General features: G+C 41.1%; 1 protein-coding gene across 1 annotated transcript in view; it reads right to left on the bottom strand.

Annotated features, from left to right (window-relative positions):
• The window catches only part of tmprss15 (transmembrane serine protease 15), a 20,518-nt gene that overhangs the window by 1,058 nt on the left and 6,960 nt on the right, over window positions 1-12,500 (bottom strand). The window contains exons 10-22 of the mRNA XM_060891357.1: window positions 12,150-12,299; window positions 11,927-12,032; window positions 11,582-11,729; window positions 8,084-8,225; window positions 7,443-7,532; window positions 7,086-7,211; window positions 2,677-2,817; window positions 2,266-2,376; window positions 1,811-1,943; window positions 1,312-1,407; window positions 1,143-1,192; window positions 790-1,021; window positions 453-634 (exon numbers count right to left, since the gene is read on the bottom strand). Of these exons, the coding sequence (XP_060747340.1) occupies window positions 453-634; window positions 790-1,021; window positions 1,143-1,192; window positions 1,312-1,407; window positions 1,811-1,943; window positions 2,266-2,376; window positions 2,677-2,817; window positions 7,086-7,211; window positions 7,443-7,532; window positions 8,084-8,225; window positions 11,582-11,729; window positions 11,927-12,032; window positions 12,150-12,299 (1,707 nt within the window). The remainder of the gene's footprint in view (window positions 1-452; window positions 635-789; window positions 1,022-1,142; window positions 1,193-1,311; window positions 1,408-1,810; window positions 1,944-2,265; window positions 2,377-2,676; window positions 2,818-7,085; window positions 7,212-7,442; window positions 7,533-8,083; window positions 8,226-11,581; window positions 11,730-11,926; window positions 12,033-12,149; window positions 12,300-12,500) is intronic.

The raw sequence follows: 12,500 nt of genomic DNA, 5'->3' as shown, positions 1-12,500 counted from the left end.
GTTTGTGTTCAGTAAAAAGATATATTTTATAGTTTAGCACAAACCAACACAGCTGACTTCACTCAGGTCTAATTGATTTTCTTACTTGAACTTGAACATCTGAGTTTGAGCTTGTTTAATGACTCACATCTCCAACATAAACAGTGATAAAGAATCCTGATGAAGATGATTACTGAAAGCTAATGCTAAAAGATAGCGCAGTCCTTTATTCAGCTATGTAGTGTAGAAATCTTAGCGAGTCATTTATGCTAAAGTGGATCACTGAATCCTGCCCTTGTTGCTCCAGAGAGCTTTAACATTACTGCTTTATTATTTCTGCTGCTTTTATCCAGTAAGATCACGACTTTGTGAGTGATATGAAGCTATGACACTGTATCAGTGACCTAACTGAGAGGAAGTAAAACACACTGAGGAGAGTGTGGGATGTTATAATAGTGGTTTTCACTAGTGACCTGTGAAGCTGACTTTGTTCTGTAGGTGTATGAGTGCGATGTCTGAGTCTTTAGTTCTTCTGTTGTAGTTGTGGTTCATGATAATCTGCTGGATTTGATGATGCTGTCTGTCTGAAGTGTTGGACTCGTACTGAGCATGAAGACCCAAAATCACGTTCCAGTTGGACAAGTGAATGTTCTTCCTGCAGGAAAAACAGAAAGATTAAATAAAATCTAATAACATCGTGTCATGAAGCAGGACGTCATGATGAGCTCCAACACAGAATGTTTGTACTGTAGATGAACCCAAAGTCTGTTCATTAGTAAAGTTGCAAAAACATGAAGCAGATTGTTTAACCCGTAAACGCAGTGCGCAGCCGTAACCAGCCACTGCGAGTCGATTAATGTAGCTCCGCAGACGATTCGTCCTGTCCAGCGTAATGAGGCGATCCATGGCCACGCCCCCTTCACTGCGTCCTCTCCTCCTACAATCCTCCCATCCACACCTTCACTGGATTCCTTCTCCATCTCCGCTCTCGACTCTCTGACCTCAGACTCCGGGCTCATTATCACCTTCCGTCTTCCACACGCTGGAACGTGACATTATTCACTTACATTCTCACCTGAATCTTAAAATTGCAAATTATATTTTATTATTATTATTTTTAATATATAAGAAAAGGTATCTGAGAAGAGCTAAAAGTGACTCACGCTGATTATCACAGTGGAGCGAAACGACCTTCTCACTGGGACAAGTTTCACTTACAATAAAAAGAAAAGAAGAATTTTAAAAAGCCGCTGTTTAGGTCCCCGGGCCCCTGAACGGCGGCCCCAGAAATACAAATACTGAACACCAGAGTTTGTTAGTGGGACTTTGTACCTGGGTTTAATGGTGACTGAGCCGTCAGCAGCCTGAGTCACGATGGCGAACGGAGCATCTTCACCCACAGCAGACACCAACGAAGCGTCTCCTGATCTACAGGAAAAAACACTTCAATTAAACAACTCTAATAATAATAATAATAGTAATAATAATAATAATAATAATAATAAATAATAACAATAATAATAATAATAATAATAATAATAATAATTTATTATATAGATAATATAATTATATAATACTGTTATAATTATAGAATACATAATAATTGTTGAATAAAATATATAATTAATGTACTGAATGTAATAAAATCTGACATTTATTAGGAGGGAAAACTAAAAACAAATCTGAATAGAAATAAATAAATTGTGTGACTGAAAAACACAAAAAAAGATTTATTAAAACAAATGAATGCACATCTTTAGATCTCCAGCAGCAGCTCACTGGTCATCATTTATATTTATATTTATATTTATATTTAGATCTGATTCCTGACCTGTAGCCTAAATATCTGCAAAAGTAGAGTGAGCAGTTTGAGCTCCAGAGGGAGGAGCAGGCCGTGTAGAGGAGCTTCTGAACCTCAATCATCAAACGAGGAGCTCCAGGAACCTGAGAAGCTGCTACACTCACTGTAAACACAACACACACTCACAGTGCATGATGGGTAATGTACACACACTCACAGTGCATGATGGGTAATGTACACACACTCACAGTGCATGATGGGTAATGTACACACACTCACAGTGCATGATGGGTAATGTACACACACTCACAGTGCATGATGGGTAATGTACACACACTCACAGTGCATGATGGGTAATGTACACACACTCACAGTGCATGATGGGTAATGTACACACACTCACAGTGCATGATGGGTAATGTACACACACTCACAGTGCATGATGGGTAATGTACACACACTCACAGTGCATGATGGGAACTCACCGCAGTGTGTTTCATCTGAAGCATCAGGGCAGTTCCTGACGCCGTCACACACACTGACCGCAGACACACACACTCCAGACCTGCAGCGGTACTCATCCTCCTGACACGCCGCTACAGGAAACATCAAAGAACAGACTTTTATTTTAACTTCCTCCACTTTTTATTTAGACATGAATTTTAATGAAATTCTAAGTTATAAATGTTGTTGAGAAACAAATTTGATCTGATTGTAGAATTAAAACAAATATTGATTCCATTAATGAATTTCAATAATGAGTTAAAGTCTTATTCTGGATTTAATTTAATTGACTGTGAGTTTGAGAATTAAAAATGAACAGGACTGAAGAAAAAGAGTTCATTATTTTTAAAGGAGATTCTTTATTTATTCTGATGTTTATTATGTTGAGTTACCTGGCTGACCGAGGTTAAAGCCCGTGCTGAAGTTAGCCTGAAATCCACGAGAGCTTCCAGAAGAATCAGAGAAGAACATCAGCGTCATCTCCGAGGTCGTGGAGAAGAGGTCAGGAAACTCACGCACGCCCGTTAACACACCTTCAACACCACAGAGTAACACCACAGAATAACACCACAGAGTAACACCACATAATAACACCACAGAATAACACCACAGAGTAACACCACAGAGTAACACCACATAATAACACCACAGAATAACACCACAGAGTAACACCACAGAGTAACACCACATAATAACACCAAAGAATAACACCACAGGATAACACCAAAGAATAACACCACAGAGTAACACCACAGAGTAACACCACAGAATAACACCACAGTATAACACCACAGAATAACACCACAGAACAACACCACATAATAACACTACAGTATAACACCACAGAGTAACACCACAGAGTAACACCACAGAATAACACCACAGTATAACACCACAGAATAACACCACAGAACAACACCACATAATAACACTACAGTATAACACCACAGAGTAACACCACAGAGTAACACCACAGAATAACACCACAGAGTAACACCACAGTATAACACCACAGAATAACACCACAGAACAGCACCACATAATAACACTACAGTATAACACCACAGAACAACACCACATAATAACACCACAGAATAACACCACAGAATAACACTACAGTATAACACCACAGAACAACACCACAGAATAACACCACAGAGTAACACCACAGAGTAACACCACATAATAACACCACAGAATAACACCACAGTGTAACACCACAGAACAACACCACAGAATAACACCACAGAGTAACACCACAGAGTAACACCACAGAGTAACACCACATAATAACACCACAGAGTAACACCACAGAGTAACACCACATAATAACACCACAGAATAACACCACAGAGTAACACCACAGAGTAACACCACATAATAACACCACAGAATAACACCACAGAGTAACACCACAGAGTAACACCACATAATAACACCACAGAATAACACCACAGAGTAACACCACAGAATAACACCACAGGATAACACCACAGAATAACACACCAGTATAACACCACAGAACAACACAACATAATAACACCACAGAGTAACACCACAGTATAACACCACAGGATAACACCACAGAATAACACCACAGAGTAACACCAAAGAATAACACCACAGGATAACACCAAAGAATAACACCACAGAGTAACACCACAGAATAACACCACAGAATAACACCACAGTATAACACCACAGAATAACACCACAGAACAACACCACATAATAACACTACAGTATAACACCACAGAACAACACCACATAATAACACCACAGAATAACACTACAGTATAACACCACAGAACAACACCACATAATAACACCACAGAATAACACTACAGTATAACACCACAGAACAACACCACATAATAACACCACATAATAACACCACAGAATAACACCACAGAATAACACCACAGAGTAACACCACAGAGTAACACCACATAATAACACCACAGAATAACACCACAGAGTAACACCACAGAGTAACACCACATAATAACACCAAAGAATAACACCACAGAATAACACCAAAGAATAACACCACAGAGTAACACCACAGAGTAACACCACAGAATAACACCACAGTATAACACCACAGAATAACACCACAGAACACCACCACATAATAACACTACAGTATAACACCACAGAGTAACACCACAGAGTAACACCACAGAGTAACACCACAGTATAACACCACAGAATAACACCACAGAACAACACCACATAATAACACTACAGTATAACACCACAGAACAACACCACATAATAACACCACAGAATAACACTACAGTATAACACCACAGAACAACACCACAGAATAACACCACAGAGTAACACCACAGAGTAACACCACATAATAACACCACAGAATAACACCACAGTGTAACACCACAGAACAACACCACAGAATAACACCACAGAGTAACACCACAGAGTAACACCACATAATAACACCACAGAGTAACACCACAGAGTAACACCACATAATAACACCACAGAATAACACCACAGAGTAACACCACAGAGTAACACCACATAATAACACCACAGAATAACACCACAGAGTAACACCACATAATAACACCACAGAATAACACCACAGAGTAACACCACAGAATAACACCACAGGATAACACCACAGAATAACACACCAGTATAACACCACAGAACAACACAACATAATAACACCACAGAGTAACACCACAGTATAACACCACAGGATAACACCACAGAATAACACCACAGAGTAACACCAAAGAATAACACCACAGAGTAACACCACAGAATAACACCACAGAATAACACCACAGAGTAACACCACAGAGTAACACCACAGAATAACACCACAGTATAACACCACAGAATAACACCACAGAACAACACCACATAATAACACTACAGTATAACACCACAGAACAACACCACATAATAACACCACAGAATAACACTACAGTATAACACCACAGAACAACACCACATAATAACACCACAGAATAACACCACAGAATAACACCACAGAATAACACCACAGAGTAACACCAAAGAATAACACCACAGAATAACACCACAGTATAACACCACAGAATAACACCACAGAGTAACACCACAGAATAACATCACAGAATAACACCACAGAGTAACACCACAGTATAACACCACAGAGTAACACCACAGGATAACACCACAGAGTAACACCACAGTATAACACCACAGTATAACACCACAGAATAACACCACAGAGTAACACCACAGAATAACACCACAGAGTAACACCACAGTATAACACCACAGAGTAACACCACAGGATAACACCACAGAGTAACACCACAGTATAACACCACAGTATAACACCACAGAATAACACCACAGAGTAACACCACAGAATAACACCACAGAGTAACACCACAGGATAACACCACAGGATAACACCACAGAGTAACACAACAGAGTAACACCACAGTATAACACCACAGTATAACACCACAGGATAACACCACAGAATAACACCACAGAGTAACACCACAGAATAACACCACAGAACAACACCACATAATAACACTACAGTATAACACCACAGAACAACACCACATAATAACACCACAGAATAACACTACAGTATAACACCACAGAACAACACCACATAATAACACCACAGAATAACACCACAGAGTAACACCAAAGAATAACACCACAGGATAACACCACAGAATAACACCACAGAGTAACACCACAGAGTAACACCACAGAATAACACCACAGAGTAACACCACAGTATAACACCACAGAATAACACCACAGTATAACACCACAGAATAACACCACAGAACAACACCACATAATAACACTACAGTATAACACCACAGAACAACACCACATAATAACACCACAGAATAACACTACAGTATAACACCACAGAACAACACCACATAATAACACCACAGAATAACACCACAGAATAACACCACAGAGTAACACCAAAGAATAACACCACAGAATAACACCACAGAATAACACCACAGAGTAACACCACAGAATAACACCACAGAGTAACACCACAGTATAACACCACAGTATAACACCACAGAGTAACACCACAGGATAACACCACAGAGTAACACCACAGTATAACACCACAGTATAACACCACAGAATAACACCACAGAGTAACACCACAGAATAACACCACAGAGTAACACCACAGTATAACACCACAGTATAACACCACAGTATAACACCACAGAGTAACACCACAGTATAACACCACAGAGTAACACCACAGAGTAACACCACAGTATAACACCACAGAGTAACACCACAGTATAACACCACAGAGTAACACAACAGAGTAACACCACAGTATAACACCACAGTATAACACCACAGTATAACACCACAGTATAACACCACAGGATAACACCACAGAATAACACCACAGAGTAGCACCACAGAATAACACCACAGAATAACACCACAGTATAACACCACAGAGTAACACCACAGGATAACACCACAGTATAACACCACAGAGTAACACAACAGAGTAACACCACAGTATAACACCACAGAGTAACACAACAGAGTAACACCACAGTATAACACCACAGAGTAACACCACAACAACCGTTCATGAGTGTATACGAGGAGAAGACGACGACATTTGGGAAATTATTTCTATTATATTTAAGATAGAACTATGACTGTAATATGACTTTGATGAAGTCTGAAATGACTCTGAGTCGTGAAGTGACTGCTGATCACAGTGAGGTGATGAGAAGAAACTTTCTCTCACTCAGTAAAGTGGAATGTGGCTCGACTCCGTCACGAACCTCCAGCACATCAAACGCTGCCTCTAAAGAGAAGTCTAGGAAATGCAGCTGGATATTTTGTCCTGGTTTAGCGTGTAAAATCCACACACCTGAGAAAACACACACACACACACACACACACACACACACACACACACACACACACACACACACATCTCTCCTTGCTTTAAGAAACTTTAGGAAATTTCACCACATCACCAATTCTGAATGATCTGTTGCTATAGAAACAATAACGGATCAGTTAGCGAGTGTATTAATATAAAGCTGCACCTCATGTCACTGTGTCATGTTTATTGATTTATTACAGATGAATTACTCACATGATGCATTGTGTCTGTAGCCATGAGGATAATTTGGTGAGCTGAAGGTCGAGTTTGATTCGTAAAGGTCGAAAGGACCTCCACAGTCAGCTATTACAGAGAAACACAATCATTAATCAAGCAGAATAACATCAGAAAGTTACAATGGGATTAAACTGAGTAACAAATACCTGAGTAATAAATACCTGAGTAACAAATACCTGAGTAACAAACACCTGAGTAATAAATACCTGAGTAACAAACACCTGAGTAACAAATACCTGAACATTCAGACCTTTTATTAAAAAACTCATGTGTAAAATATATATGGAGCTACATCTTGTAGAATACAGTGATTACAGAAACACGTGTCTCAGTCTCATGTCACGTGTGATGTTGGAGACATAATGAGCAGGATATCAGGATCATGGTGTTTATAACAGTGAAGAAATCTTATTTAATTTCTATAAAAACGGCCACAGTGTGTAAGGGAGGACACAGATAAAAGGGTTAAATATTAGAACGAGTGTGAAGATGTTCCTGGTGTCAAGAGAGAGAACTCAGGAGAACTGGTGAAGAACCTCAGATGATCTCCTGCACTTTGGCATCTGAAACTGTGCTGAAACACAGCATAAAGTGTAAATGAAGGTGGTGTGTGTTACCCGGCACCGGAGGAGGTGTGGACGGGAGCGGGACTGGAGTGGGATCTGGAACTGAAGGTCCACACGGCCCTGATGTCAGGCTGAGGTCATCCAGAGCAATATTGCTCCTCAAGCCTCCTCTCCTACGTGCTTCAAATACAATCTGAAATGAGACGATGGATAGAAATAAAATTCAACATTATTATTATCATTTAAAGTTATTTCAGGAAAGTGAAGTGAAATTTATGGAGTTTACATAAAGTTTTATAAAGAATGATCTAAAGTTTAGAGCTCGTTTGTCTGACGCACTGATGGAGCTGAAGGAAGTCTGGCGTCTTCGTTTGTAAAATAGACAACGATAATATCAGAGAAATTTAATCAGATCTTTAAAACTGAAATTTTAATTAATATTTTGAAATAAATCTTCTTCTTCTTTCGGCTTTTCCCTTCAGGGGTCGCCACAGCGAATCATCTCTCTCCACCTAACCCTATCTTCTGCATCCTCAACACTTCTGCATCCACCCACTAGCTTCAAATCCTCATTAATTACATCCATATACCTCCTCTTTGGCCTTCCTCTTTGCCTCCTGCCTGGCAGCTCCATGTCCAACATTCTCCTACCAATATACTCACTCTCCCTCCTCTGAACATGTCCAAACCATCTTAATCTCGCCTCCCTAACTTTGTCCCCCAAACGTCCAACATGGGCTGTCCCTCTGATGTACTCGTTCCTAATCCTGTCCAATCTTGTCACACCCAAAGAGAACCTCAACATCTTCAGTTCGGCTACCTCAAGCTCTGACTCCTGTCTCTTCTTCAGTGACACTGTCTCTAAACCATACAGCATGGCTGGTCTTAACACTGTCCTGTACACCTTCCCCTTGATTCTTGCTGATATTTTCCTATCACACAGAACTCCTGACACCTTTCTCCACTCACTCCAACCTGCCTGCACTCGCTTCTTTACTTCTTTCCCACTCTCTCCATTACTCTGGACTGTTGACCCCAAGTACTTAAACTCCTGTACCTTCTTCACCTCTTCACCCTGTAACCTTACTGTTCCACTTCCCTCCCTTTCATTCACATACATGTACTCAGTCTTATTACGACTGACTTTCATTCCTCTTCTCTCCAGCGCAAACCTCCACCTCTCCAGGTTTTCCTCCACCTGCTCCCTGCTCTCACTACAGATCACAATGTCATCTGCAAACATCATCGTCCAAGGAGACTCCTGTCTGACCTCCTCTGACAACTGGTCCATCACTATAGCAAACAGGAAGGGGCTCAGAGCCGATCCCTGATGCAGTCCCACCTCCACTGTAAACTCCTCTGTCTGACCTACAGCACACCTCACCACTGTCCTGCTCCTCTCATACATGTCCTGCACCACTCTGACATACTTCTCTGCTACTCCTGACTTCCTCATACAGTACCACAGCTCTTCTCTTGGCACCCTGTCATAAGCTTTCTCTAAGTCTACAAACACACAGTGCAACTCCCTCTGACCATCCCTATACTTCTCCATCAACATTCTCAGAGCAAAAATTGCATCTGTTGTGCTCTTTCTCGGCATGAAGCCATACTGCTGCTCACAAATTTCCACCACCTTCCTTAACCTAGCTTCCACTACTCTTTCCCACAACTTCATTGTATGGCTCATCAACTTTATCCCCCTATAGTTGCTGCAACTCTGCACGTCACCCTTATTCTTAAAGATCGGCACTAACACACTCCTTCTCCATTCCTCAGGCATCCTCTCACTTTCTAATACCCTGTTGAACAAACTAGTTAAAAATTCCACTGCTGCCTCTCCTAGACACTTCCAGACCTCTACCGGGATGTCGTCAGGACCAACTGCCTTTCCACTTTTCATCCTCTTCAAAGCCTTCCTGACTTCATCCTTTCTAATCTTATCTACTTCCTGTTCCACAGAGTTCACCCCTTCTACTCTTTTTTCCCTCTGATTTTCCTCATTCATCAGCTCCTCAAAGTATTCCTTCCGTCTCCTCTGTACACTCTCCTCACTTGTGAGCACCCTTCCATCTCTATCCTTAATAATTCTAACTTGCTGCACATCCTTCCCATCTCGATCCCTCTGTCTAGCTAACCTGTACAAGTCCTTCTCTCCTTCTCTAGTGTCTAACCTAGTGTACAACTCTTCATCTGCCTTCTGCTTGGCCTTAGACACCTCGCTCTTCACTCTGTGCTGTAACTCCTTGTATTCCTGTCTATTCTCTTCAGTCCTGTCCATATCCCACTTCTTCTTGGCTAATCTCTTCCTCTGGATACTATCCTGAACTTCCTCATTCCACCACCAAGTCTCCTTATCTTCTTTCCTCCTTCCAGATGACACACCCAGCACCTTTCTCCCTGTCTCCCTGATCACTTCTGCTGTAGTTTCCCAGTCATCCGGCAGCACTACCTGACCACCCAGAGCCTGCCTCAACTTCTGTCTAAATTCCTCACAACATTCCTCCTTTTTCAGCTTCCACCACTTAGTTTTCTTCTCTATCTTTGACCTCTTCCTCTTACAGACCATCAGAGTCATCCTACACACCACCATCCTATGCTGTCTGGCTACACTCTCTCCCACTACCACTTTACAGTCACTAATCTCTTTCAGATTGCCTCTTCTACAAAGGATGTAGTCTACTTGTGTTCTCCTACCTCCACTCTTGTAAGTCACTCTATGTTCCTCCCTCTTCTGAAAATACGTGTTAACCACAGCCATGTCCATCCTCTTAGCAAAGTCTACTATTTTGACTTAGCAAAGTCTAATATTTTGAAATAAATAAATGAATAATTTAAGTCATTATATTTTTCAGTTCCACAGACGGCATCACAGATAATTGTACAAATACACAGTAAAGTGTGTGGAGGACTCGAGTGTGTGTGTAATATTTGGGTCATGATTGTATTACGATTGTAATTTCTGAATATTTATTTAAACCTTTAATCATTTTTCTATCAAACGTAAAATGTCTTTAGGGGGTCACGGTGGCTTAGTGGTTATCACATTCGCCTCACACCTCCAGGGTTGGGGGTTCGATTCCCGCCTCCGCCTTGTGTGTGTGGAGTTTGCATGTTCTCCCCGTGCCTCGGGGGTTTCCTCCGGGTACTCCGGTTTCCTCCCCCGGTCCAAAGACATGCATGGTAGGTTGATTGGCATCTCTGGAAAATTGTCCGTAGTGTGTGAGTGTGTGAGTGAATGAGAGTGTGTGTGTGCCCTGTGATGGGTTGGCACTCCGTCCAGGGTGTATCCTGCCTTGATGCCCGATGACGCCTGAGATAGGCACAGGCTCCCCGTGACCCGAGGTAGTTCAGATAAGCGGTAGAAAATGAATGAGTGAATGAATAAAATGTCTTTATTGAATCAGTTTAAATACTTTAACTGTTTAAATATCATGCAGCAGGAACTGGAACTGGTAATAATGTGACACGGTGACGTCACTCTTAAAGCCAGTGTGACATCATCGACATGTTTACTGCTTCATTTCCTGAACTGTTTGGTAAACTGACCGTTTGATCTGTCGTGTTGTTTACGGTTATTTGTCCGTAATTCCAGTTGTTTCCATAATTTCCCTCTTTCTGGAAGAGGAGCGTGAGGATGGAGTCTCTCTCTGTGTTTACTGTCAGACGCCAGACGTCCTCACCGTACATGTGATACCTCAGAGAACAAAACACCAACAGCTTCAGATTTAAATTATTTTTAATGATTATTATTTATATAATTTCTATTATAATTTAATATAATATAATATATATATAATATAATTAATATAATTTTATATTATAATTTAATTATTATTAATGATTCTCATTAATCTTTCAGCTGCTTGCTCAGTGACAGTAAAAAGCACCAACCAGAATCTCAGACACGTCGGCTCTGTTGTGGGAGCCAGTGGGAGGCTTCGGACACGGAAGATCTCCTCCGAGTTCCTTGGATTCATCTGAGTTATGATGTAATACCCTAGAAAGGAGGATTGGATTGTGTGGATTGGGACACGAACACAGTGGAGCCGTGATGAAGAGATTCACATGATGGGAACAGGATGGTGTAGGATGGAGAATAGATGCTGGTGTTTACCAGACTGGTTAGCGAAGGTGTGGTCGAAGCTCGGCCCGGTCAGACCTGGAACAGAAGGTCCTTTCTTCCTCATCCAGTCTCCATCATCATCAGCATCGTGTCTCCAGAAACAGAATCCGTTCTCAAACGAGCAGTTAATCTTCACCTCATCTGAACACAGAGGTTTTATTCATTTATCTCCTTCTCAGAAAAAACTCTTATTCGGTTAAACTGAGATGGCATGTTACCACGGCAACCAGCAGGAATCATGTTTTCTGCTGTGGAGCTGCTTCATCATCACAGTGCATTACAGAAGCATAACACAAACCTGGTACAGTGTCAAACACCTGAGACGTAACCATAGCAACAAGC

Source organism: Tachysurus vachellii, chromosome 17 (genome assembly GCF_030014155.1).
Source record: "Tachysurus vachellii isolate PV-2020 chromosome 17, HZAU_Pvac_v1, whole genome shotgun sequence".
NCBI lineage: Eukaryota > Metazoa > Chordata > Actinopteri > Siluriformes > Bagridae > Tachysurus > Tachysurus vachellii.
This window is presented reverse-complemented; position numbering and strand designations above follow the sequence as displayed.